The sequence below is a fragment of the Natrix helvetica genome, assembly GCF_964273705.1.
Source record: "Natrix helvetica genome assembly, chromosome: Z".
NCBI lineage: Eukaryota > Metazoa > Chordata > Lepidosauria > Squamata > Natricidae > Natrix > Natrix helvetica.
This window is the reverse complement of record NC_138554.1, coordinates 23,073,790-23,100,033: the sequence shown is the minus strand read 5'-3', so window position 1 is coordinate 23,100,033 and position 26,244 is coordinate 23,073,790. Positions and strand designations below refer to the sequence as shown.

Genomic DNA, 26,244 nt, shown 5'->3' with positions numbered 1-26,244 from the left:
GTCCCTTCGGGGAGAGGGGGTGGTCTATAAATCAAATAAAATTGAAAATTGAAATTCTCTGTTCACTTCAAAAATATAGGATAAATATGCCAGACAAAAGAAATTGAATAAGGATCTGATAATCCAAAATGTAAATTTAATTATATATTCTTTCAATGCAAGAGTTGGACAAAGCATCTTCAAACACGTTGCAATGGATATCTGGCTTCAAGTCTTGTTTTGCATAATTTGTCTTCCTGCGATATATTAAAGAAGCTGGGGGACGAACTGCTCAAGGCAGCGGAGCAAAGGAACGACTTTAGAACTTTATTCGTTTTGCCCAATCTGCTGCCCCTCAGGTATTTTGAAATTCAACCTGTTCCATTTCTAAATGCCCTGAGGATTCTGGGAATTGTAGTCCCAGCGCACAGGAAGGTTGAAGCAACCTTATTCAGAAGGGGAGATGTGTGTAAACCCCGAATGGTTATGCCTGAGCAGTGTTTTGTTTTGCTTTTCCTGTCAAAACCTCATAGCATTCCCCGTCCTGTGCATTATTATCAGTACTGTATCAACATATTTATTTTTCGTTCTCAGTTTTAATTAGATGCGTCTTCTGCCTGGTGGGTGGGATTATTTTTTTCCTTTGACCAATTAGGACCCTGCCCGCTTTGTTTGAATAAGAGGATTAAAAAGGCTTTCCCCGTTGGCCACTTTGTCGTCGTCCATTGGCTGCGCGGCCACCTGAATTGCGATTTCTTACGCGATCGCCTTTCGGCCACGCTTGCATGCTATTGGCAAAGCTTCCCATCAATCGAACAATTTGAAACCCGCCCCTCCTCTAGTTCCTTCTCACGACCGTTAGTAGATAACCACCTTTCCTTTAAACGCCACTTTGCCCAAGCGTTCATATTCAAATTCCTCCAATCAAGTTCCATAGCTCCGCCTCCCCACTACGCCTCTCCCCATTGGCTGCCGACTGTCGCGGACATTGGTTGTCAACGGTTCTCAGCGAGGAGAGGACCCAAGAAGGGAGGGGGATGGCCCGGACTCCCTCCGTTCTAACCGGCCTGATTGGGTAGCCGGGGTTCTAAAGGGGTGTGGCTGATCTTGACCGAGGGTTATAAAATCGTTTGTTGGTCAGAGGCCACCCTCATTAAAAGAGGGTGGCAGAGTTGAGTTGGGAGGGGGGGGGTGTCTCACAGAGGGGAAGCAGGAGGAAGAAGGAAGAGGGGGGGGGGAGTGACGGGGAAAAAATCCTAAAAATATACACTTGCAAACTTCCTAAACAAGAAGATCCAGCATCCACTCAGTGGGGGCTGTCTGAACCCCCAAGTCAATTAAGGATAGGTTCCTTGATCAGCAGGGATCTAAGTATCGATTAAGGCGCGTATGTGAGCCCTCCAGAGATCAGGGTAAATCGTGCTACTTTGCAACCTCTCTGCAGACCCAACACAATGGTGAGTGGCTTTCCTTGCCCACTTGTTCGAAGTTTGAAGCTTGGTCTCTGGGACTCCCCAGAACCTGGGTAGGTTTACATGGGTAACGTAGGGTGTGGGTAAACCGATGGTGAACTCTTTCCCAAAAGCAGAATCTGGAGAGCTTACATGTTGTACTGTGTGTAAGTTCAAAAACCCAGTAGCATGTGGAGTGAGTGTCTTTTTGTGCCTGAGTGTACTGCTACTAACTAGGGACCAAAATCTTTGTGCAAGATTTTATGATCTTTAGGCTTCGGATGAGCATTAGATTTCTACACTGAAAATGTGGGAACAGTTACCAAAGTTTTATTTTGGGACAGAGTGGCATCTTTCAGTATTGGATGCAGAGCATTTCTCAGATCTACTTTAAGTTGGTCGATAATTGAGTAAAAGGTTGTGGAGTGGGACATGATAGTATTGCAGGAAAATGGATCCAAATATTGCTTTTGAGGTATGGCTTGGCCTTTAGTCTTTCTGAATGTTCAATTAAAATTTTAGATCTCTGCAGCTTAAATAGTTTGAAGAAGATTAAAGTTTGGTTTAGATACCATGGGCTGTCCATGAAGTATGCCACATTTCAAACCAATGTTTGAAATTATTATGCTTCTTTATTTCTTTGTTCTAACTTTATTGTCCCTTCCAAGCTCTTCCCCTGAAACAAGCGTGGCATATCTTACTGTTTGTTCTTATGAAAACACATTTTCTGGAGACCAGAGGATAATTTAAAAAAAACATAAATACTTATACAGAAAAGTAGATTTCTAACCATTGAAAGGAAAATAGATTTCTAAACACTAACTACATAAATAAGCTTGATTTTTCTGGAATTCGATGGTGTTAGGACAACTTCTACCATCTTTATTGATACAGAATACCATCTGGATAAGTGTTAAAATGGTGTGCATTTTTCTTTCTTTTTGGCAGGCATCTAGGTAACTGCATGTTTTCTTCCTGCCAGATATGAGAAGTTGCCCCTTTTCTCAAAGGAATATTCCATATTTGAGGGGTCCTTGGTGCTCTCTGAGCTTGTTAGTGATAGTGATGCTAGCAGTAATGCTGATGATGTTATCTAGTTTGGGTAAGGAAATGTCTGCAAGAAAATAGCAAGCTCAGAGAGCATCAAAGACCCCTCATGCAACCCTGAGCTACAAATATTCTTTATTCCATATATGTCAACTTTTTCACTCATTAGCACTGTAAATGTGGGTTACAGTAATCAAAGCTGTGAATCTTAATGGTTTCATTAACAATACTGTTTTAAGATCAGTGTTAGTCTTTTAAAAGTCTTTTGCTCTGATATCATCCATTTAGCCCTTTAGCTCTCTTCAATGCACAGTTGTGTTTGTGTGCACTATTCCACATACCCTTTCAAATATTTTCCCTTGGTATTGGAATCTGCAGTCTCTGAGCTTTTGCATGCTTTCAAGTGTATTTAAATTTGGCCTTTTCTCAAGGGGTCAGACTTGGCAAGTAATATATGGCAGTGGAGGGGGACTTCACTGAAGATTGAAGGTGCCTGTGGGTGCAGGATGGAACCAAGATTCTCTAATAACTTCATCCCCTGAGCATTTGGATTTCATTGAGTGCTTTTTTAAAGTGTGTACAAAAAAAGTGGGGAGGGGGGACAAAGCACTTTTCTTGTACAGGTAGTCCTACTTAGCATCCAGCAGTTGTTCGTTAAGCAAAGGACCTGAGTGAAACCAGGATGACAATTTTATTTCAGCTTTTCTTTTCTTTACAGATATGAGAAGTAAATGCAAGATTGGTCATTGAGTTACTTTTTCATCACTGTCACTAAACAAGGACAAATTCTAACTTAAAAGTTTTATTGGCCTATATAGGCAAACTGAGAATATTAGGATAGGAAAACCACAACGATCTTGCCTGGATGCTTTATGTCAGGGGTGTCAAACTGGTGGCCCATGGGCCGGATGGTCATGCGCAGGACACGCCCATCCCAGCTCCATGAAGGGAAAAAACACGCAAAACATCACGTGACGACTACGTGATGCCACAAGTTTGACACCCGTGTTTTATATTATTCTCCTTACTGGATTTGAGTGTACAGTATCTTTGTCTTGCTTTTGCTCCAAAGAGAGAGTATTCTCATAACATCGAGAGTTATTCTGCTTCTGTTTATATAGTCACTTTATAAGTCACTAACATAAGACAGGTGCAGTCATTTCTACCATCGTTGATGATAGATTGTTGTGCTGTAACTTTTTTTTAAATGGTCTCTGAAGAAAATCAGATTTTGTGGGCACAAAAGGAAAATAAGTAATAAAGAATACTGTTGCTCAGGCATCAATAGTAGCTCTGTAGATTATCCTTTTCAAGTGTCAAACTCTGTATTAAGGTACTGCTTTTCATTAGGTTAGTTCAAATCCCCAAGAATGTGTGTAGTAGCTGTACTTACACTTTGGCAAAGGGTTATTTTAATGTGCAACCCATGGTTATTGTAACAATGTTTCTTATTATTCCATCATCAAACAGAATAGCTTTTGTGGCTATGATAATAAATTAATGTGGAATTAAAAATATAGAAAGGGAAGCCCATGACAGAGATTAACCATGGCTGGTCTTGAAATGGAAGCAGTAAGCTTTCAGGGAAAGCAGAAAAGTCATGGTACAAAAGGCCCTGCTCCTTTCTGTATTTTATTATCATTTTTAAAAACCTAGTTTTTAGAACTAAACCACTTCTCGAAGAGGTTAGTCATCAAACATGTAGTTCGTCTTGATTTGTCAGAAAGGTTAAAAATGCCAATTTCTGAAATATTTATTTGAGATTCTAGAACTGATAGTGAAATATAGTTGGATGTACCTATAGTGCAAGTGAGAGACCTGAGGGTTTCTATAGTCTGATGTCACAAAGTACAGGAAGTTTCCCTTAGTAACTCTTGTGTACTGTATGCTGCCCATTCAGTGTTTGAAGCCAGGGAAATTCTTTGGAATTCTTTCTGATTTTCTTGTGATTACATATAGTTGACAGATGTCCAAAATTTAGTAAAGGTAGTCCTCAACTTATGACCACAATTGAGCCCAAGGTTTCTGTTAAGTGAGACATTTGTTGAGTGACTTTTGCCCCATTTTATGACCTTTCTTGCCTCACTAGTTAAGTGAATCATTGCAGTAGACAAGTTAGTAACCCAGGAGTTAAATTAATCTGATTTTGACTTTGCTTGTCAGAAGGTCGTAGAAGATGATGAACATGCTATTGGGACACAGCAATGGTCATAAGTATGAAACAGTTGCCAAGCATCTGAATTTTCATCACATGATCATGGGGATACTGGAAAGGTTGTAACTTTGAAAAACAGTCATAACTCACTTTTTTCAGTGCAGTTGTAACTTTGAACGGTTACTAAATAAACTACTATAAGTCGAGGACTACCTGAAAGCGGTGAAGCTTCTGTAGATGTTACAAAATTCTGGCCCTTCTTCAATGCAAGGGATAGGTGGGTGCAAGCTGATTGTCTTTCCCCTCATCACTGCAATCCAATTTTTGAATGATTGGCAGAAGGACACCTGGATGCCTTAAGTTCTACAATTTCAGATAGTGCTTGTGGAACCTTACAATAACAGCCTTTCAAGTTTTATTTTAAAATTTGTTTTTTAAAAGTTTTAGAAGTTTTGGAAGTTAGATGTTGGACATTTAAAAAAAACAAAAACAAAAAACAACTATGCAAAATCCCAGGATGAATTCTAGTGCCTGAAAAAGGTGGCTTATTATGAATGCTCTGTATTTGTTTAAAGGGAGAATCTCTTCTCTCAGAGATGTGTAAAATATTTGACATTTGAAACAATCATGTGGCATTCAAAATGAGCTTAAAAATACTTTCAAAGTAATAGTCTGCCTGTTTCAAATATTGACTTAAGTAAAGTAGTGTGTTTCAAATTGTAAATTACTGTATGTGCCATCCCCTCCCATCCTTTCATGCGTGTGCGCACACACAATCCTTTAGCCTCATGGACATCCCAAGAGCAAATAATAAATTTTTTATGATCATTGATTAGTAAGAACCTGTGGGATAGATTAAGTTCAGAATAAGTGATTGGCACAAGAAAGAATTTGAAGCTGCTCTGCCCTGATTCTAACCCATCATTTTAATGCAAGAATAGGGTGCAATTCTGCAATCTGGCAAGCAGCCACTTGAAGACATGGAACAGGCAAGTGTAGCAGTAATGGGCTATCTTACTGCAGACCTGTACAACACATGGCCTCATCACCACGTGCAACTTTCTGCTAACTACCTATAACAAGACTTCCTGAATGCACCTCCATTCTAAATATTGGCATCTTGCTGATTATGTCATTGTCAGGAAAAAAAACAGGCAGAGTCACCAAGACCATGTGTGGTGCCAAACGTTGGACAGACTCATTGTCTCCAAAATGAAGCTCCATGTCCAACCCAAATGGTGATTACTAGGAACCAAGACCATGAAAAGGATTAATGGGCCAAGATGAAGAACCCCAGGACAGCTTCAGCACTGGCTGAAGGCTTAAAGCTAAGCTTGCTGACCGACATCTTGCTGGCACTGTTGAGGTTCAATGAGAATGATGAAGTGGTACAGGCTTTACTTCCTGAAAAGCATCGCCTTCATCTCGTCTATCAGAATGACTTATCATTCAGCTGCCAAGAAAAACACCTTTACCAGCGTTTGTAGAATAGTCCAGAATAAACTGCCTAAAGTACAAGATGCCTGGCGGAGCACCAAGGCAGACAAAGTATAGGGACATGCTGAAGAAAACCACTTGAAACGGTTCTGTGAAGGCCTTAACACTATCCCAGAAGTGTCATTCTCTGGAGTTTGCCTCCTCAGTATAATATAAAATTCATTACAGGTAGTAATGAATAGTAGTAACGTACTACCACAACTGTTGTAGTAACGTACTACCATTTATGTTGCTAAGTGAAACATTTAAGTGAATTTTGCCCCATTTTACGACCTTTCGTGGCACAGTTGTTAAGTGAATCACTGCAGCTGTTAAAGTAGTAACACTGAAGACAACCCTGGAACACTGCAACTGCCATAAATAGAGTCATTTTCCAAGTGTGCAAATTTTGATCATGGGGTGCTGCAGCAGTTGTAAATGTGAAAAGCAATCATAAATCACTTTTTCAGTGCCATTGTAAGTTTGAATGGTCACTAAACGAACTATTGTAAGTTGAGGTCTACCTGTGCAGAGAAGGCTCTGATCTTCCAGAGATGAGTTGTCCACTTCAGAACCATCCGCAACTGAGTGTCTACTAACAGTGAGGTGATAGGCAGGATTCCCCAGGTTGCCATCAACAAGCTCCATGGATGACCTACAGTAGTAGCTGGAGTCACGGAAGGAACCTTGGTGTTCTGCAGAGGTTGTATTGCTACGTACCAACATCAGGAGCAGAATCATGGATTCATTTTATGGCCTCATGAAAGCCCTTCATACCATCAGCTGCCAAGGCTGTGAAGATATCACCGCAAATTTGGCTCAGCAGCCCCACCGTATTTAGTAGAAAATAGATGGTTCTCAATTTGTGACCAGTTGCTTAGCAACCATTTGAAATTCTAAGTGACCGATCTGGGATGTTACTGGATTCAAAGTTCTGACAGTTGTTTTTCCCCCTCAAAATAACCACACTTCAAGCATTCTGGCAATCAAGCTGCGTTTATAGATGTTTGCAACATCCTACAATAACATGACTCAATTTGTGACAATTTTGCCAAAACCTGGCATTTACTTCCAGTTTTTGGCAAAATCAGCTCATAGCGAACTATGGGTTTCTTTTAATGACTGCCACAAGAAGTCGTAAAATCATAGAATACAAACTGCATTTCAAGCCGTTTCTGTGTCTGGCTGTTTTCATTAACCCTTCGGAACCTGATAGTTTGTCAGAGCTCACATCATGGCTGAAGGTACAGTGCTTGGGTTGGAGGCTTGTGGCTTGGAGGAGTCTCCCATGGCAACTGTTACAACTCTGCTGGAGGTTGTGTCAGGGCCAGCAGGAGAGGCACCATTGGATGCAAGGTCTAAGGACCACTTGGCGGCATGGAAGCCTAAAGAAGAACCTCTGGAGGCCGATGTGGGCCAGGCCCATGCAGGGGATTGGTGTCTGGACTTGCCAGAGACTCAGGACCACAGAGGCTTACCACCACATGCTCCCCAGCTCACCTCTTTTGGAACCCATTTTGCCCAATGGCGTGAAAGGCGCAGCTCAGATGACGATTGGAATAACACCACTGCGGTGGACAGCCCAACTCTACAGGTGCTGCAGGAAAGGTTTGGGCCAGTGGGCTTCCAAGTTAATGGACGTGGGAGTGGTTGGAGAGGGTCCCTGGAACATGGATCCCAACAGGCAGGGGGAGTCGTTGGACTGCCCAGCATAACCAATCCAGAACGGTATGGTGCCCAAGGGGCTGCAAGAGTAGGAGGTCAGCCGCCTTGGCTAGGTTTACCCCAAGCTGCCCTGGACATCTGTGGGAGATGAGTGGCGCAAGAGATCTCTGCACCTCACCCTCTCTTTACCCAGAGGGGGTCTCCAGCTGGTGATGGGCCCAGAATGATGGGATGCTAGGATCCACCAGCAATACTGGCTACATTTGACGGTAGCCCAGGATGAGTGGCCCTCTTCTTAGGCCAGGTGTTAAATGACATGGATCGTTACGGCTATATGTATACATCTCAGTGGGACATGGTGATGGCAGTGATGGATGAAGAGGCTGCTGACTGTGTGGCTGATCTATATTGGGATCATGCTGCAGTCCAAAGGGCATAACCCGGGGGGCAAGAACTTCTTAACCGATGCCCTCTCCCGCAAACCACAGTATCATAATAAAAGGGAGGGTTTAGTGCAGGCTATCATCACAGCCTAGGGTGCTAGCCACTCAACAGGCCGCACCGGCACCAAACTTGTATGCCCAGGGGGAGGACCTCTCCAGGGTGATAAAAGCAGCACTCCCAATGGACCAGTGGTTTCAAGAAAATCAAACTTTATTAATACAGCGAGAGGGCTTTGCCTGGAAGGGGTTGAAGTTATACATACCAAGTGTAGTACGGGTGGCCATGCTGCGTCGCTGCCACAACGTTCACTTGGCTGGACATTTTGGGTTCCTCAAGACTCTACATTTAGTAAATCGCCAGTTCTGGTGGCCCCACATGAGGAGGGACATGAGGAATATGTAAGGAGTTGTGTTGTTTGCACTACCATGAAGGCCTGGCCTGGCCAGCCTCCTGGACTTTTACAGCAGGTGGCAGCTCCAATTCGGCCATGGGAACAGATAACCATGGACTTCATCAAAGATTTACTGGACAGCCAAGGGAACAAGGTCATTTGGACGATAATAGACCTGTTCTCCAAGCAGGCTCATTTTGTAGCATGTACCGGCCTTCCATCTGCTAGGAAGCTGGCCAAACTGTTCATTACCCATGTATATAGACTCCATGGCATCCCCAAAAGAATAATTTCAGACAGGGGAGTGCAATTCACTGCCCAGTTCTGGCGCAGATTTGTGGCAATGGTGGGGTCTACAGAAGGACTTAGTACATCCTTCCACCCTGTGACCAATGGTGCTGCGGAGAGAGCAAACACGATGGTGGAGCGCTACTTAAGATGTTACGTCCAGTACTAACAGACCGATTGGGCTGAACTCCTTCCCTTTGCAGAGGTTGCATATAACAATGCAGTGCACAAAAGTACGGAGTTTACCCCATTTCATGTGGCTACAGGGCAGGGGTTCGTTCCAATTCTGGAGTGTCCTCAGGTGCGCTCAGATGACACGACCTCGCAGGAGTGGATATCCCAGATGCAAAAGGTTTGGAAAGTGGTGAGGAATGCGTTATGTCACTCTTTTGCCATATATAAAAAGAGTGCCGATAAAAGACGGAAGGTGCAAGGACCTTTCCATGTAGGCCAGAGGGTATACCTCTCCACTAAATATCTCAAGTTGCCGTTGCCATGTAAGAAACTGGGATCCAAATTTATTGGGCCTTTCCCAATAGTGCGAGTTATTAACCCGATCATAATGCAGCTAAGACTCCCCCCTCTACTGGGGAAAACACATCCAGTTTTCCACTGCAGCCTGCTCCGATCAGTTCAGGCATCTGATATCAGAGGAGACCTACTACGGCCGCCAGCCCCGGTTACTGTAGATGGGGAACAGCACTATGTAGTGCAAGATATACTAGATATCAGGTGATGGTTATAATACCTTGTTTTATGGAAAGGTTATCCACTGTCGGAGGCATCGTGGGTTCATAGCAAGGACTGCAGGGCACCCCACCTGATAGCGAGATTCCACCACAGACATCCCACAAAACCGTGGGGAAGGGGTCCTTCGACTCCTAACTGACTGTAATTTGTAGCTCCCCAAATGCTATCTCCGTGGTAGGGGGGCGCATGTCAGCTCCGGCCAGCCCAGAGGCCTGGAGCTGCCATTCAGGGGAGAAACCTGGGCCAACTGCCAAGACTCAACAGACTTCACTCCTACACAAACAGCTGAGTAAATCTACAAAGCTAGTGATAACTGACTGACAACAATCCACGATTAATTGCTGGGTGGTGCTTGTTTTGGGTTACGAGGGGATGGGTGTGCGCACGCGTGAGGTGCAGGTTATCCTAATTACTAAGTAACTATAAAAGGTGGTGGGGAGCACTGGGTGGCAGCTCTGACAATTTATCATTGCCTTAGTGCTTTGTTGGTCAGTTCATGCCGAAGGAAGAATACAAGCTGCATTTCAAAATGTTTCTGTGTAAGGCTGTTTTTGTTAACCCTTCAGAACCTGACAGTGTGAGGCATTGCCCTATCAGCTCCAGCACACATGTGTGCACTGGCCAGCTGACTTCGGCCGTTTTTCGCTCTCTGGAGGCTTCCCTAAAAAAACATCCAGCGTGCAAACCGGAGGTTCGGGAATGGACTTAAAGTCTCCTGAAGGCTCTGAAGGGCGAAAAACGGTCCTACAGACAAACCGAAAGTCTCAGCTTGCCCTTCGGGCCGTTTTTTGCCTTCTGGATGGCGAAAAACGGCCCTATGGACAAACCGGAAGTCATTGTTCCCAAACTTCTGGGTTGCCCGTACAACCTCCTGAAGCCTCTGGAGCTTCTGGGTTGTCCGTACAAACCTCCTGAAGCCTCTGGAGGGCCTCCAAGAGGTGAGGGAGGCTGTTTTCACCCTCCCCAGGCTCCTAGACAACCTCTGGAGCCTGGGGAAGGAGAAAAATGGGTCCGTTGCGGGCCAAAAGTAAGGATGGTGAGGGCCAGGGTCATGCACGTGCAGGGGGGGTCCCATGCATAGCATTATGGGTGTGGACATGCCCGCGCACGACCCCCCCCCCATGCTCCCCCTGCTTTTGGCACGCGATCCAAAAAAGGTTAGCCATCACTGGTATAAGGGATGCACCTGCCTGCTCCTCATACACAGAACCCAAAATCATAAAAGGCAAAAATTATAGGCAGTAGCACAGTTTAGTTATCTTGGTAGCAACCTCTCCTCAGTAGTGACCATTTGATACAGAGATTAACCATAAAATAGCAAAGGCAAGTTCTGGTTTCAATAGACTGAACTCTGCTGTGTGGGAGCATTGAGGAATTAGTCCAGGAACAGAATTGAGGGTCTACAGAGTCATTACCCTTCTATGAAAACGCAGACTGGTTATTGAACATATGCAAGGTAACCATTTCCACATATCCTGGCTTCACAGAATATTAGGCATCAGATAATTAAAGTTCCAGAGGTTTTCTCTAGAGCAAAGGTCCCTACCGCCCAATCTGTGGACTGGCAGCGGTCCGCAGCATGCCAGAAACTGGGACACTCAAACAAATGAAGCCCCCCCACCCCCCCGGTGGGATGCAGGCAGCACATGAAACCATGCCCCCCTCTGATCTGCAAAACCTCTCTACGGAACTGGTCCCTAGTGCCCATATGTTGCACTAGAGTCCAGCCTTGGCAATTTTTGAGACTTCAGCTCCTAGTATTCCTTAGCCAGCGCAGTTGCTGTGTTGCTGTGGTTGGACACCCTGCTCTAGAGCAAATCTACCCTCAGTCTACATATATCAGCTGATGAGGCAATGGGCAGATCACATGATGCTTATGCTAAATTAGGGCATACCCAAGCAACTCCTTTTTGAGGAACTCTCTTGCTTACCTTCAGGGCAGGAGGAAAGTTACAAAGATACAATAAAGGCCTCCCCAAAGTTGCCTGACATAGACTCAACCACCCAGGAACACAAAATCATTCTATCTGGAATGGCTTCATCCATAATGGCTGTCAAGTTTACGAAGTGAAGTGTGCTGTGGAAGTACAACATAACATCAGTTGCACAGGTCTAGAACCACCAGTGCAGTACAGTGTCTACACCTGTTTGCCCAACATGTGCCAGGACATTATGAACTAATGAACATGACCTGTCATCTTTGGACACACATTTAATGTGATTAATGATGTTGAAGTCTTTATTGATGACAATGCACAAACGACAATTGAACACTGACCGTGAACTGGCTTTCCTTTACTAACCTATTTTTGAGGAGAATAATGTTACAATGATTATTGCTATTAATATTCCTACTGCTTTATTATTTAAAAGTAATCCTCAACTTACAACAGTTTGTTTAGTGACTGTTTGAAGTTACAAAGGCACTGAAAACAATTTATGACCATTATTCATACTTATAATTGAAGCATCCCCATGGTCATGGGATCAGTTCAGATGCTTGGCAACTGGCTCACATTTATGATGGATGCAGTGTCCCAAGATAATGTAATCACCTTTTGTGACCTTCTGACAAGCAGTCAACGGGGAAGCCAGATTTACTTATCAACCATGTTACTCACTTAATAACTGCAGTGATTCATTTAACAGCAAAAAAGGTCGTAACATGAACCAAATTCATTTAACAACGATTTCACTTAGCAATAGAAATTTTGGGTTCAGTTGTGGTTCTATTTGTGTCTTGCTTTGAAGTTTGGGTGGACTTTTTTTCAGATTTCGTGGATTACAAACCAGGGTTGTAAAATTGATGGGAAATACTGATTCTGGGCCTCTCTACAAGCATATGACTAGCTTCTCTTTATGTAATTAGATGCTTATTTGCTGTTTAGAATGAGGTATAGCGTTCGTTTGTATCAATGTTTTTTTAAACTTTTCATTTTCTTTTCATTAATGAAAAGAAAACATCTAAAATATCCTTGCTCTCCAGTTCATGCATAGCTCTCTTGTTAATTATACTGAAACAAGGGCTTCCAATTACAAGAGGCTACTAATTCTCACTTGCTGAAATGAGCAGATGAGCTTTATAATTAAAAGTTTGTTTAAGGTTGCATGTGGGTATTTACATGTCTTACAAGATGAGTAGTACAATTTAATAGGCAAAATGGGCTCCCTGGGATTTGGAGGTGGCAATAGTTTAAAAGTAAGATGTTCATAAGTAAATTTTGCCTTCCATACATAGGTGGCCCTCGATTTAAAACCGGAATAAAGCCTGGAATTACGGTTGTAAGTCCTACTGGTTGTTAAAGGGTTTCCCCATGAGTGTGCCTGATTTTACAACCATTTTTGAGACAGTTGTTAAACAAATGCAGTGTAAAGTGAATGCTGCTATTGTTAAGCAAATCCATTGTCCGCAAAGGAGTGCTTTTTTGCTGGAAAGCAGAAGTAAATACTGATTCCTAGCAAAAAAAAAAGTTGTAAAAAGTGATCATATTTTGGGTCCCTCAAATCGTTGGTTGCCGAGCTCCCAAAATGTGGTCATGTGACTGCAGGAGGGGCAGCCATCAGAACATTGATTCTGGGTCATAAGTAGCCCTGGAGAGGTACATAGTAACTTCAAATGGTCACTAAGTGACCACTTGTAAATCAAGAATCACCTGTATCGAGCATATTGATGCTGGGTGTTGATAGGGGAAAGTGCATATTGGAAATGGATGTCCCATATTTCATGAGTTATTTGGAACTACTGATGGAAAACACAAGTGAACTGGAGAAATGGCCATGCATGATGATGCTTGGGTGGCTGCCTCAAAGTTTCAAGAGTGAAGCTTTCTGATTCTTATTCCAAAATTATTCTAACATACCTAAAGAGATGCAACTTTGGGATAAGATGAGAAGGGGGTCTTCTGACTGGGAGGGGATTATGCTGAAATGGAGCTATTGTATTTTCCCTTTGTCCTTCTCTCTGTCTCTCTCTCCTCCCCCCCCCCATTTTTCTGTACCTCTTTCTCTCTGCTTCCATTTTCTTGCATTTGCAGTAGACAACTGGAGTTGAGAGTTTATTCTTGATAGACATTTGAACAGTCAATTTCTGTAAGATTGCAGGCTGCCTCTTCCTATTTTAGATAGACAAGGAACCCGGGAGCAGGTAATCCCAGTATCCATTCTAATAAACAAGTAGAATAGAGATGTTATTTCTATTGAAACAGGTTCCGCCTTCTCCCACGCAGAGGTGGAGGCTCTTGAATCTGTTGGTCTCACTTCATGTTTTTTCCTTTTTATTCCTGAATCAGCCGTAACTCCTTCAAAAGCAATAAAGGACAAATCCAAATCCTAAAGAATTATCCTTAGACAATGTATATGAATGAAAACAAAATGAAATTTACTTGGAAAGACATTTTAAAAGTATGCTTTGATCACTTAGCCTTATACATTTGAGTGATTAAAATGTAGATTTCAAAATATCTGTACAAGCGTTGCTGAAGAAGACTTTGCTGGCCAAAACCTATTAAGTCCAGAGTGAAGATGATACAGTGTCATGGAAAGTCTTTTGGCTATATTTTGGTCAGTGCTGTTTGGAACATTTTGACCCTTGCTGCATCAACTAAGATATTCTTTTAGACGAGAGCCACATTCTTTCTTTTCTCCCATCTGTCTCACTTCTTCAGAATTCCAATGTTGAAAACCTGCCTCCACATGTGATCCGGCTGGTCTACAAGGAAGTCTCCATTTTAACATCAGATCCACCCGAAGGCATCAAGGTGTTCCCCAATGAGGAGGATATTACAGACGTGCAGGTCACCATTGAAGGACCCGGTAAGAGGGGTTACTTAAAGAGGGTTCATCTTTGGGGATTTTTTTTAAGGGTGGCATCTCAAAATTGAACAGTAGTGATTATGCTAGTCCAGTCAAAGATTCATACTGGAGAAGGCCGCCCATGTTGAATTATTGGTCAATAGGAAGGAAAAGGCTGGGTGTTGGAAATGTGAGTCTTACTCAAGAAGATATTCCTCATACAGATTATATTCCTTCTGTTTATGACTGTAATGGAGCCTGGCCATCGTGGTTGTAACTCATGTTGGTTGTAAAGAATCAGTCACAAAGCAAACATGATTTTACTTACTTTTTTCTGTTTCATACGTTTATTTTTTATCTTTTACAAAGATATCAGTGTGTGAACAGTGTGGTACCTGAGGATCATACATTTCATACTAGAAAATTAGATTAATCACATTTGTTTCATTTAACAAGCTCATTAATTCTAATAGTAATTCACATCTTTATATTAAATTATAACCTTTCATTGTTGGGCCACCCAATATTTCAATATGTTATTTTTATACCAGTCACCCTATCTTAATTATTATTCCTTTTAAAAGGGATCTTGTGATCCCAGGAGATGGTCTGGTTGCCGAGTGCCCAAAGGGTAGTCATGTGACTAGCGGGAGCAGTCTTCAAATCCGGGTCATAAGTTCATCGGAACTGCTTGTAATTCGAGGACTATCTGTGGTGATAAGAGACCTCTTTTTCTTTTCTTCCCTTTGTAGAAGGTACTCCTTACTCTGGGGGCCTCTTCCGCATGAAGCTGATTCTTGGCAAAGACTTCCCTGCCAGTCCACCAAAAGGCTACTTCCTGACCAAAATCTTCCACCCCAATGTGGGTGCCAATGGGGAGATCTGTGTCAACGTCCTCAAGAAAGACTGGAAAGCAGAACTGGGCATCCGACATGTCCTGCTGGTAGGTAATGTTTTTAAACTGGGTAGATCACAGGATGTTAGGTGTCCATTTTAGGTCTTGAGATATGATAGAATCTAGAAATAACATAATCATATAAAAATGCAGAAGGATTTGAAGCATGAAATTCATCTGAAGAGATCCACAGACATCCCTAACCTGAAGTGTTCTGTAAGGAGGATTGGACTAAAATTCCTCCAAACTTATGTGCCAGAGGACTGAGTGACAGTGATTGAAAAGATTTAATTGCAGCTATTGCTGCTCAAGGGGACCACATTAAGGTTCAGAAAGGTTCAAAACATTTGCCACATACCAATATGTTCCTTTTGTTCATTTTCATGAATAAACAAATGAACAAGTACTGATTTAGATATTTGTTTAGTTGTCTTTATTTATCTAGATTTGGGGCTTTTGTGGAGTACAGGAGCATATTTTAGGATATTTTATGTAGAAATAATGACAATTCAAAGAAGTTGGCAAACATTTTAGTGTGCATATGTATCACTTTCTTCAAAATAGCTCATGGAAAGATTTGGAATGAGCTGTTGAGGATTCCCCCCCCCCCAAAAAAAAAAAACACTATACAGCTAATCCTTGAGTTGCAGTAGTTCATTTAGTGACCCCTCAAAGTTACTATAGCATTGAAAAAAAAGTTTTTCAGATTTCCAACTGTTGCAACATCTCCATGGTCATGTGATCAAAATTCAGATGATTGGCAACTGACTCATGTTTATGACGGTTGCAGTGTCTGGAATCATGTGATCCCTTTTGCAACCTTCTGACAAGCAAAGTTCATGGGGAAGCCAGATTCACTTAACAACCATGTTACTAACTTAACACACTGCAGTGATTCACTTAACAACTGTGACAAAAATAATGTAAAATGGGTCAAAATTCACTTAACAACTATCTTGCCTAGTAACATAAATTTTGGGCTCAATTGTGGCCGTAAGTCAAGGACTACATACACACACACACACACACACACACACACACACACACACACAGAGTATATCACAGAAGTGAGTACACCCCCTCACATTTTGTAAATATTTAAATATATCTTACCATGTGACAACACTGAAGAAATGACACTTGGCTACAATGTAAAGTAGGGAGTAGACAGCTTGTATAACAGTGTAAATGCACCGTCCCTTCAAAATAACACAACACACAGCCATTCGTGTCTAAACTGCTGGCAACAAAAGTGAGTACACCCTTAAGTGATAATGTCTAAATAGGGCCCAAAGTGTTAATATTTTCCAGCACTGCCTTAACCCTCCTGGGCATAGAGTTCACCAGAGCTTCAAAGGTTGCCACTCCTCCATTACGATGTCACAGAGCTGGTGGATGTTAGAGACCTTGCACACCTCCACCAGGATATGCCCCACAGATGCTCAATAGGGTTTAGGCCTGGAGACATGCTTGGCCATCTCCTTTACCCTCAGCTTCTTTAGTAAGGCAGTGGTGGTTTTGGAGGTGTGTTTGGGGTCGTTATCATGTTGGAATACTGCCCTACAGCCCAGTCTCCAAAGGGAGGGGATCATGCTCCGCTTCAGTATGTCACAGTACATGTTGGCATTCATGGGTCTCTCAATGAACTGTAGCTCCCCAGTGCCGGCAGAACTCATGCAGCCCCAGGCCATGACATTCCCACCATCATGCTTGACTGTAGGCAAGACACACTTGTCTTTGTACTCCTCAGCAGGTTGCCGCCATCTAAACCAAATAAGTTTATCTTGGTCTCATCGGACCACAGGACGTGGTTCCAGAACTACATGTCCTTAGTCTGCTTCAATGCAGCAAACCTTTTGCAGGCTTTCTTGTGCATCATCTTTAGAAGAGCACGTGACAGGCTGACCCCACCATCCCTTCAACCTCTGTAGCAATGCCGGCAGCACTCATACATCTGTTCCCCAAAGCCAGCCTCTGGATATGACGCTGAGCACGGGCACTCAACTTCTTTGGCCGACCATGGCAAGGCCTGTTCTGAGAGGAATCTGTCCTGTTAAAATGCTTATGGTCTTGGCCACCGTGCTGCAGGTCAGTTTCAGGGTCCTGGCAATCATCTTATAGCCTAGGTCAGTGGTGGGCAACCTTTTTTTTCAACTGAGCCAAATCTCGCCAAAACCACGATTGAAATTTATTTGGAGAGCCGCATTTTTAAAACCGAAAATACATAGGATGGTACACTGTTTTTAGTTTCAATAAGTTTTTATTGAGAATATTCTGCATGCAAGTATCCACATAGGTCGGGAGGATACAAATAACACAACTAATAAAACAAAAACTTTAGAACGATATTATGATATTATTTATCGATAACGTTAAATTCTGTAAAATTTGCCTTACAATATAGAGAAAATTACATCCTGACAATGACTGACAAAGTCACAACCACTAATGTGAACATTGACCTTGCATTTCCTTGGATAGTTTGAGTAAGTCAGGTTTGTATGTTGTTGTTTTTCATTTCATCTCTCTCTCCCACTTTCTTTCTTTTTTTCTTTTTCTTTCTCTCTCTCTCTCTGGCTCTTTGACTCTCTCTCCCTCCCTCCCTCTCTGTCTCCCTCTGTCATTTTCTCTGGGTGTCTGTCTCTCTCTCTCTCTGTATCTCTCTCTCTCTCTCCTCCTTCCCCCATCTCTGTCACTCTGTGTGTGTGTATGTGTGTGTCTGTCTGTCTCACTCACTCTGTGTGTGTGTGTGTGTGTCTCTGTCTCTCCCTCTGTCTCTCTCCCCTCCCTTCCTCTCTCTCTGTCACTCTGTGTATGTGGGTGTGTCTGTCTCTCACTCATTCACTTAATCACTCACTCTGTGTGTGTGTCTCTCTCTGTCTGTCTATCTTTCTCTCCCTCCCTCCCCCTCTCTGTCTCTCTCTGTGTTTGTGTGTGTGTGTGTCTGTCAGACTCTCTCTGATTCCCTCACTCACTCCCTCTCTCTGTTCCTCTCTCTGTCTGTCTGTCTCATTCACACACACACACACACACTGTGGTCACCTTGTTGAGTGTGTTTCAAATGTGATTGGAACACTCAACAAGGTGACCATAGTATGTGTGTGTGTGTGAATGAGACAGACAGACAGAGAGAGGAACAGAGAGAGGGAGTGAGGGAGGGAATCAGAGAGAGACTGACAGAGACGAATCAGAGACGTACTTTTAACTACCTGGCAGCGGCGTTTTGCCTTGGGGGGCTCCTCAGAACTTCCCAAGACTTCGGAGGGAAGTTTACAGCCCTCCCTTGGAACGCTTCGGAGGGAAGCTTCTGCAAAAGCCCGGGCGATTGACAACAAGTCTCCCAGGCTGTAATTTTCCGAGCTGTGCGCACACGCCTGTTTTCCACGGCGTGGAGCAGCGGCGAGATTCTGGGCGGCGAGCGATGATTCCAGGGGCCATCCGGGAAGATGAGGAACGCGAGGGGGGACCCTGCCCCCCCACTGATGGCCCCCAGAATCATCGCTCGCCGCCCAGAATCTCGCCGCTGCTCCACGCCGTGGAAAACAGGCGCGCGCGTACAGCTCGGCAAATTACAGCCTGGGAGACTTGTCACTCGCAGAAGCTTCCCTCCGAAGCCCGAGAGGAGGGAGGGGTGTGGGCGCCCGGCACACAGAAGAGACGCATTAAAATGTGTAAAGAGCCGCATTTGGCTCGCGAGCCGCGGCTTGCCGACCACTGGCCTAGGTCGTCATTATGTAGAGCAACGATTTGTTTTTTTTCAGATCCTCAGAGAGTCCATTGCCATGAGGTGCCATATTGAATTCCAGTGACCAGTATGAGAGAGTGAGAGCAATAACACCAAATTTAACACACCTGCTCCCCCTTCACACCTGAGACCTTGTAACACTAACGAGTCACATGACACCAGGAAGGAAAAACGGCTACTTGGGCCGCATTTGGACATTATCACTTCGGGGTGTACTCACTTTTGTTGCCAGCAGTTTAGACACGAATGGCTGTGTGTTGTGTTATTTTGAAGGGACAGCCCATTTACACTGTTATACAAGCTGTCTACTCCCTACTTTACACTGTAGCTAAGTGTCATTTCTTCAGTGTTGTCACATGAAAAGATAATACTTAAATATTTACAAAATGTGAGGGGCTATACTCACTTCTATGATATACTGCATATATTTTCACAAAATGTATAGCAAAACACCCTCTTTATTTAGGGAATTTTGGGAGGCAGAAATGATATTCTGTTTTGCCCACTTAGTTTCCAGATGAAAAAAGCAGAGAATGGCTGTTCAGTGTTTACACACAGCTATGTGGAAGAAATAAAAAAAGGAGGTCAGGGTTGCATGTGGAAAGAAGCGTTTGAAATAATTTAGGAAGCATTTTAGTTAAGAGACTTTGTATTATTGGATTAATTTATAAGATGTGTTCTGGTTAATGTCTATGCTGGTCTGGTGCATCTTTGCCTTTAACAATGAAGGGAGAGTGTAAGTGGTCTTAAGCATTTCAAAATGGTGCTTCCGAGCTTTGGTAATTTGTAGATATGTTTGCATTTAATTAAACACTTAAAAGCCAAACATAATCAACTATAAATTTTTAAGTCATTTGTAAACTGCCAAGCGTTCCGGGAGATTCAATGGTATACAAATGTAATAAATAAAGGAAAATCAATAGTCATTGGTGAACTCCATTAAGAACAGCCGACGCAGCTCGCAAAGCTTAATTCCTCAATTTTTCCTGCTGCCAATGTGCAGCAAGAGGGGGGATTTTAAAAGCTGTGTTTTGTCCTTGTCCAACTTTTATCCTGCTTCTTTCAGCACACATTTCCAAGTCCTGAGTGTTTGATTCTGAAATCCCGGAGTTGAAACCAAAATATGGCCTGGGATTGTGGAATGTTGCCACTGTCTGCAAAAAGGGAATGTATGACCACCAAAAGTTTGAATTCAAATTTCAGGGTTTGAAACTGTAGTGTTGTAGAAGTCATGATGCTCCCCACACTTGATAAGGCAAGGGGGGGGGGGGAGCTTGTTTGAAACCAGTCAGAACTGAAGAAGCTTCTTGGTTGAGAAGCGAAACATATTCAAGGGGAAAAAAACAAAGTCCATTTACCTGCCTGCAACCCGTGGAAGAGGCTTCACTTGTTTGCGCAGGCCAGTTTCTGGCATGCTGCTGGAGCCTGATGCCACTCCACAGACTGGGGGTTGGGGACCCCTGATCTATCATGTTACCTAAGTGTCCTTTCCTCACAAACAGAGATCGATTCTGGAAGCGTAATGCACTTGTGAATGTGAACTTGTGTTGTTCCTAGCTCTGTTTTTATTCTGCAGAAAACTGGGAGCTAACATGTTTTTATCTTTTTTAACTCTTGATTTTTGCTATTCGTACGGGGAAAAATGTTTTACAGAAGGAATGGAAACATTTTAAAAGTAAAATTGTGTACCCTTTTTTAAAAAATAATTGAGCAATCGGATTGCCTTGCTGTATATGGCTGTGTGTCCAATTATGCCACTGAGGCAAACCTTGTTCCAAGAGAGCAAAATAGAGTAACAAATAGTGTGCCATAGAAATTTTTTAAAAAACCATGCAGCTAAATGTATTTTACACCAGTACATCTCCACGCCATTTTATCTTTGAAAACCATCCTTGCTCCCACTACATCCATACAGTGCTTCATACGTTGCCTTTTGTGCTTTAAACCTGCCATCTTTGTCTTTTTAGAGCTCTTATCAACTCCTTCCAGCTATGACTTCCTTAATCTTTCCTGTCCTCTCTAACTGAAACTTTCCTCATATACCTTGGTACCTTGACACTCAGCTGCTTTGAAACTCGTCAGATTTGGTACTGAACATATTTTGTCATAAAAATTTTGTCCCAGTACTCATAATTTGTTTAGTACTCAAGGCACAAGCTAGAGCTTGTCAGTGTTGGCTACCTTGTGACTCAATACTACATCATTCCTTATAGGAAAAACTTGTTTGGAACTCACCGTTCTTGATACTCATTGTGCCTTCTAGAACCAATTAATGATGAGTATAGGTAGTCCTCGATTTCTGACCATGATTGAGCTCAAAGTTTCTGTTGCTAAGGGGGACATTTATTAAGGGGGTTTTGCCCCATTTTATGACCTTTCTTGTCACAGTTGTTATAGGTGGGTCCCTGCAGGTGTTAAGTTAGTAGTACGGTTGTTAACATGAATCTAGTTTCCATTGACTTTGCTTGCGAGAAGGTCACAAAAAGTGATCACATGACATTGCAACATGCGAGTCCATTTCCAGTCTCTGAATTTTTATCACGTGACCATGGCGCCGCCACGACAGTTGTAAATGTGAAAAATGGGGTGTCGCCTTTTTCAGTGCCACTGGAACTTTGAACGGTCACTAAATGAGCCGTTGTAAGTTGACGACTACTTGAACCAAAGTACCATTGTGGTTGTTTGTGATTTCATCTTCACTCCCTCTGTATCACTAAACAAGTTCAGTATACTTTATTCTTATAGATCACTACTCCCTTTTATACTCAGTCCTCATCCATTCTTGATGCATTGTCTCAATCAACCACACACACACACACACAAACACCCATTGTACCCACCTTTTATGTTTTTGCACTTCCATACAATAAAAAAGAGCAAAAACACTCTTGAGACTCTCATTTTCACTTCTTTCACCAAAACCTTCCTTTCTGGTGACTGGCCAGATACTACCCACTATTTTACTACCAGCATTCACAAGCCTTTTTTCCTCCAACCGTTTCCCCATCTTCAGTAAACACTGTACCAAACTAGGCAGAGATACCTACTTGCTCATGGCTCTTTTTTTCTTTAAAAAAAAAACCCCATTTTAGAATAACCTGCGGTCATTTGCCTCATTTTTCTTGTCAAACATAACTGCCTTGGTTTTTGATGCATTGATTTTCGGATCAGACTCCTTGGGGTGCCATGCAGCTTCCTAGCCTTTGCTGCTGCAGATCAATTGTTCTTAGCCACCCAGGCGGCCTTGTCTGCCTACACAAGCGCACGTACATCCACGCCCACAACCGGTACGCCTCGAAACCTTCCCTAAGCGTTCCGTGTGTATTCATTTAGGAAGTACATTGGGAACTGTAGCTTTATTGCAGTCACAACTACTATGGTTTGCCGAAAGAGAAAATCTCGTTTGCACGTCCCCTCCCCTTTACGGGTAGCACTCAGCTTACAACAGTTTATTTAGTGACCGTTCACAGTGGCACTGAAAAAAGTGGCATGACCGTTTTTCACACTTAACGACCATTGTAGATGCCCCATGGTCACATGATCAAAATTTCAACGCTTGGCAACTGACTCACATTTATGATGGTTGCAGGGTCATGGGATCACTTTTTGCAACCTTCTGACAAGCAAGGTCAATGGGGAAGCCAGATTCACTTAACAGCTACAGTGGTTCACTTAACAACTGTGGCAAGAAAGGCCACAGTAAAATGGGGCAAAATGTACTTAACAACCGTCTCGCTTAGCGAGAGAAATGTTGGGCTCAACTGTGGTCATACGTTGAGTACTCCCTGTATAAAGCTGCATTGTGCTCCCCCAACATCTAGAGTTTTGTATTGTTTGGCCAGTGACCAAAGCCTATGTCTCTTCCCCATTCCTTCAGGAGTGTGGAGGAAACCTCTCTGGTGGGGAGTCAGAAGGAAATAAGCTCATCCAGTCAGGCTGGTCCTTGGAGGGAAGGGGAGACCTGCCAGTATCTTTATCTTCCTGAATGTCTGGGTCTTGCCTGAGGATTCCTCCCTCTTCCCAAAGGGGCTTTTTCAAAAGGCAACTGGACTTTGTTTTCCCTTGAAAATGTTTCATTTCTCATCCAAGAAGTTTCTTCAGTTCTGACTGACTTCTTTTTTTGTGGCAGCCATTAATCAAATCTGGTCATTATGTGAATGCCACAGTCAGTCAGAACTGAAGAAGCTTCTTGGATGAGAAGCGAAACGTTTTAAAAAAAAACCAAAAAACAAAGTCCAGTTGCCTTTTGTAAAAAACACCTTTGCGGCAACCATGACCAGGATGACTGAGAATTTTTCCTCCCTCTTGTAACTCTGATTTCCTTATTTTGCTCCTGCTCCAGACCATCAAGTGTTTGCTGATTCATCCCAACCCAGAATCCGCCCTGAATGAGGAAGCAGGGCGCCTCCTGCTGGAGAACTATGAGGAGTATGCTTCCCGAGCTCGGCTCCTAACTGAGATTCATGCCCAACCCTCCTCTGGCTTGCATACCAAGAACCCTGCTGAGCCTTGCTCGTCTTCGGCAGGTGTCTCCGGGGAGGGTCCCATGGCCAAGAAACACGCAGGGGACAGAGACAAGAAACTGGCTTCCAAGAAGAAAACTGACAAGAAGCGAGCTCTTCGGCGGCTTTAGGGGATTTAGCGGGGGGAGGGGGGTTGAGGGTCCGAAACAGGCGGGTTATGGGCATTGGGGATTCCATAGTGCATTTTCAATCTCTCCTCTTTTTCCTCTGCCACCTTCATTTTGAGACTGCAATCCAACTTTGTCTTGCCCTGGTCGGATTTTTCTTCTTTTCAGTCTTTTAAGTTATTTAAATTATAAAAGCAGAAAAATCTATTAAATGCCTTTGTTTTCTAAGGAAGGCTCTTAATGTATGGTTGTGCCATCATATGAAGCGGGGTGGGGACCATGTCGAGGGTACCTGGTTCCTCTCCTTAAAATGAAGGCCACCTTGTGAAGCCCAAAAGGGCAGAACTCAGTTGAGGTGGGAAGAGGTACCTTTTGCCCTTTGGAAGAAGATTGAAAAAGCTGCTGTTTTCATTTTAAGGGAAGAAAACATCAAAGGAAGGAAATTGGTATAGTTTATAAAACTATACAAGGGAAGGATATGATGACTTTTTAGATTTCACTTTATAAAATCGCTTTATACAAGATAAGGAAAATGTTCCTTCACCTAATACCTGAATCAGAAGTTTGTTGCTGTGATTTTCAGACATGGACTTGAGGGCAAGTATATTTATAGAGGGGAGAATTATGTGTCTTAGCGACACTGGTCAAAATGGGACTCTTATGTTTAGGGGTTGTGTAGATATTCTAGAATGTTCAGGTAAGGGGAAGCTGGAATGGCTGTTCCGGGAACATCTGCTTGGCTAGATGGCAGCCTCCTGGAACTGAGCAATCTCTGTTTGTTGAAGGGTAAGTTCATGCATTTAAAACATGGGTATCTTAAGCAAAGAAAATGGTCCTCTGGGTCATTTTAGTGCAGGTGATTTTATGATAGCCCTCAGAGAGGTTTCCTGAGAAATTGCTGCCAGAATTTCACACTTAAACATTAACTTGCAATGATTAAGCTAATTTGAGAACTTGCTGGCCACAGAGGTGCAGTTTCTGTGCCAGAGGTTCAGGACAAGATGGGCAGATAGGCCTATAAAACAATTGATGTTCCTATTTGTCCCATGCAATCAGCACTGAACAACATCAGGTAATGTATTCTGCTTAGGAATCTAATATTTATTGCACTTAGTTTATTTGTACAGTATTTCTGTGTCCATTCAAGACTCAACAATTCAGACCATTCGTCATTGCCTACAAGTGCCATCACAGAGCAACACAAAATCTGCTTGCCCTTGTCTTTATCATTTTATTAACTAGTTTTTATTGATGCTTAAAAACTTTTATATAAATATTTTATGGAATTTTCCCAAAGCAGCAAGTCCATCAAAGATTTTTTAACCTATTACTTTTCTGAAATAAATATCCCATATAAATGGAAACAAATCAATAACATTAGAATTTCAGTACCATTTATTCAAAATAAAACAGTGTACAGGTTTAGGGTGTTGATTCTTTTGTAATGGAATAGTTTTTGAAAGAAAGAAGACCACAAGATGGATAATGTTGGGGTTCATTAGATCTAAGGAAAGACTTACCAGAGGATTGGTGCCATCCCTAAAAATTCCTCTCTTCGTTTCCACATCTATCTACAGCGAAGTCACTTCAACAGTGAGGAGGGTAGCATAAAAATTCAATAAATACTATCATATATTGAGAGTAGGAAAAGTAGGGCTTTTGATTAATCTTCAGTGTCAGATTGATAGTTGGTGTTTCTCACTGAGAATTCATACAGTCCACGTAGGGATTTGACTTCAATTATTTCAAGAACGTAGAGGTGATTCCCAATCTCCATTGGGACCTTTTCAAGTGAACAATTGCCCTGTAACTACAGAGAAATTTGGTCATTAGGCTTAAGTGTTGTATCAAGAAAGGAGTACCTTGCCAATTCAAGATGGGTTCCTTTCCAGAGGAACACAATGTTCCCTTGATGAGGTTCATTTGCATGGGAACTGGAGAAGCATATCAAGAAATTAAAATAAATTACCTCACCACAGTTTATTCTGCTGTATAATGACAAAAGTTATTTTTGCCACCTAGTTTGCAATGCTTCTCCAAAGGACATTGCAGTGCAGGGGCCAGAAATAGGCCACTAAAATGATCTCAAAGTAGCAGGGTTGATCAAAACAATGTTGGGTTTTGGGGGGAAATGTTTTTCTCAGTCAAATGCAGATCACTCAATGAAAACTGAACCACCTAAGACGTAAGAGGAAATGCTTTTCATGCAAAGAATGATGATGGACACTGGGTTAAATAATGTATGAGATTTGGCCCTGAAATTTAGATTTGGGGGATGGAAACCAGAAGTGGTGTAGAAAAGGTGATGATGCAAAGTTGGAGGAGTTGTATGGTGAGTCTTCGCTTTTTAAAAAAATGGCCTTCGTGTTCTGTTCTGCATAGCTCCCATTTCAAAACAGGTGGAAAACTCAACCGTGGTTCAACAACCACAGAAGCTCAGAGTTCTCAAAAGTTCAAGCAGTGTGTTGTGTCCTCCACATAGATAGGCCTAAAAGGTAGGGAGAAATGCCAGTGGTTCTGCAATTGCTAGATCCAAA

At 42.7% G+C, this 26,244-nt stretch overlaps 1 protein-coding gene across 1 annotated transcript; it reads left to right on the top strand.

Moving 5' to 3' along the window:
• The first annotated feature begins 1,216 nt into the window (after nucleotides 1–1,216).
• UBE2S (ubiquitin conjugating enzyme E2 S) lies at nucleotides 1,217–25,082 on the top strand. Its single transcript, XM_081933661.1, has 4 exons — nucleotides 1,217–1,436; nucleotides 14,311–14,458; nucleotides 15,190–15,380; nucleotides 23,420–25,082. The coding sequence occupies exons 1-4, from the start codon at nucleotides 1,434–1,436 to the stop codon at nucleotides 23,708–23,710; spliced, it is 633 nt and encodes a 210-aa protein (XP_081789787.1). The 5' UTR covers nucleotides 1,217–1,433; the 3' UTR covers nucleotides 23,711–25,082.
• Nucleotides 25,083–26,244: the final 1,162 nt, after the last annotated feature.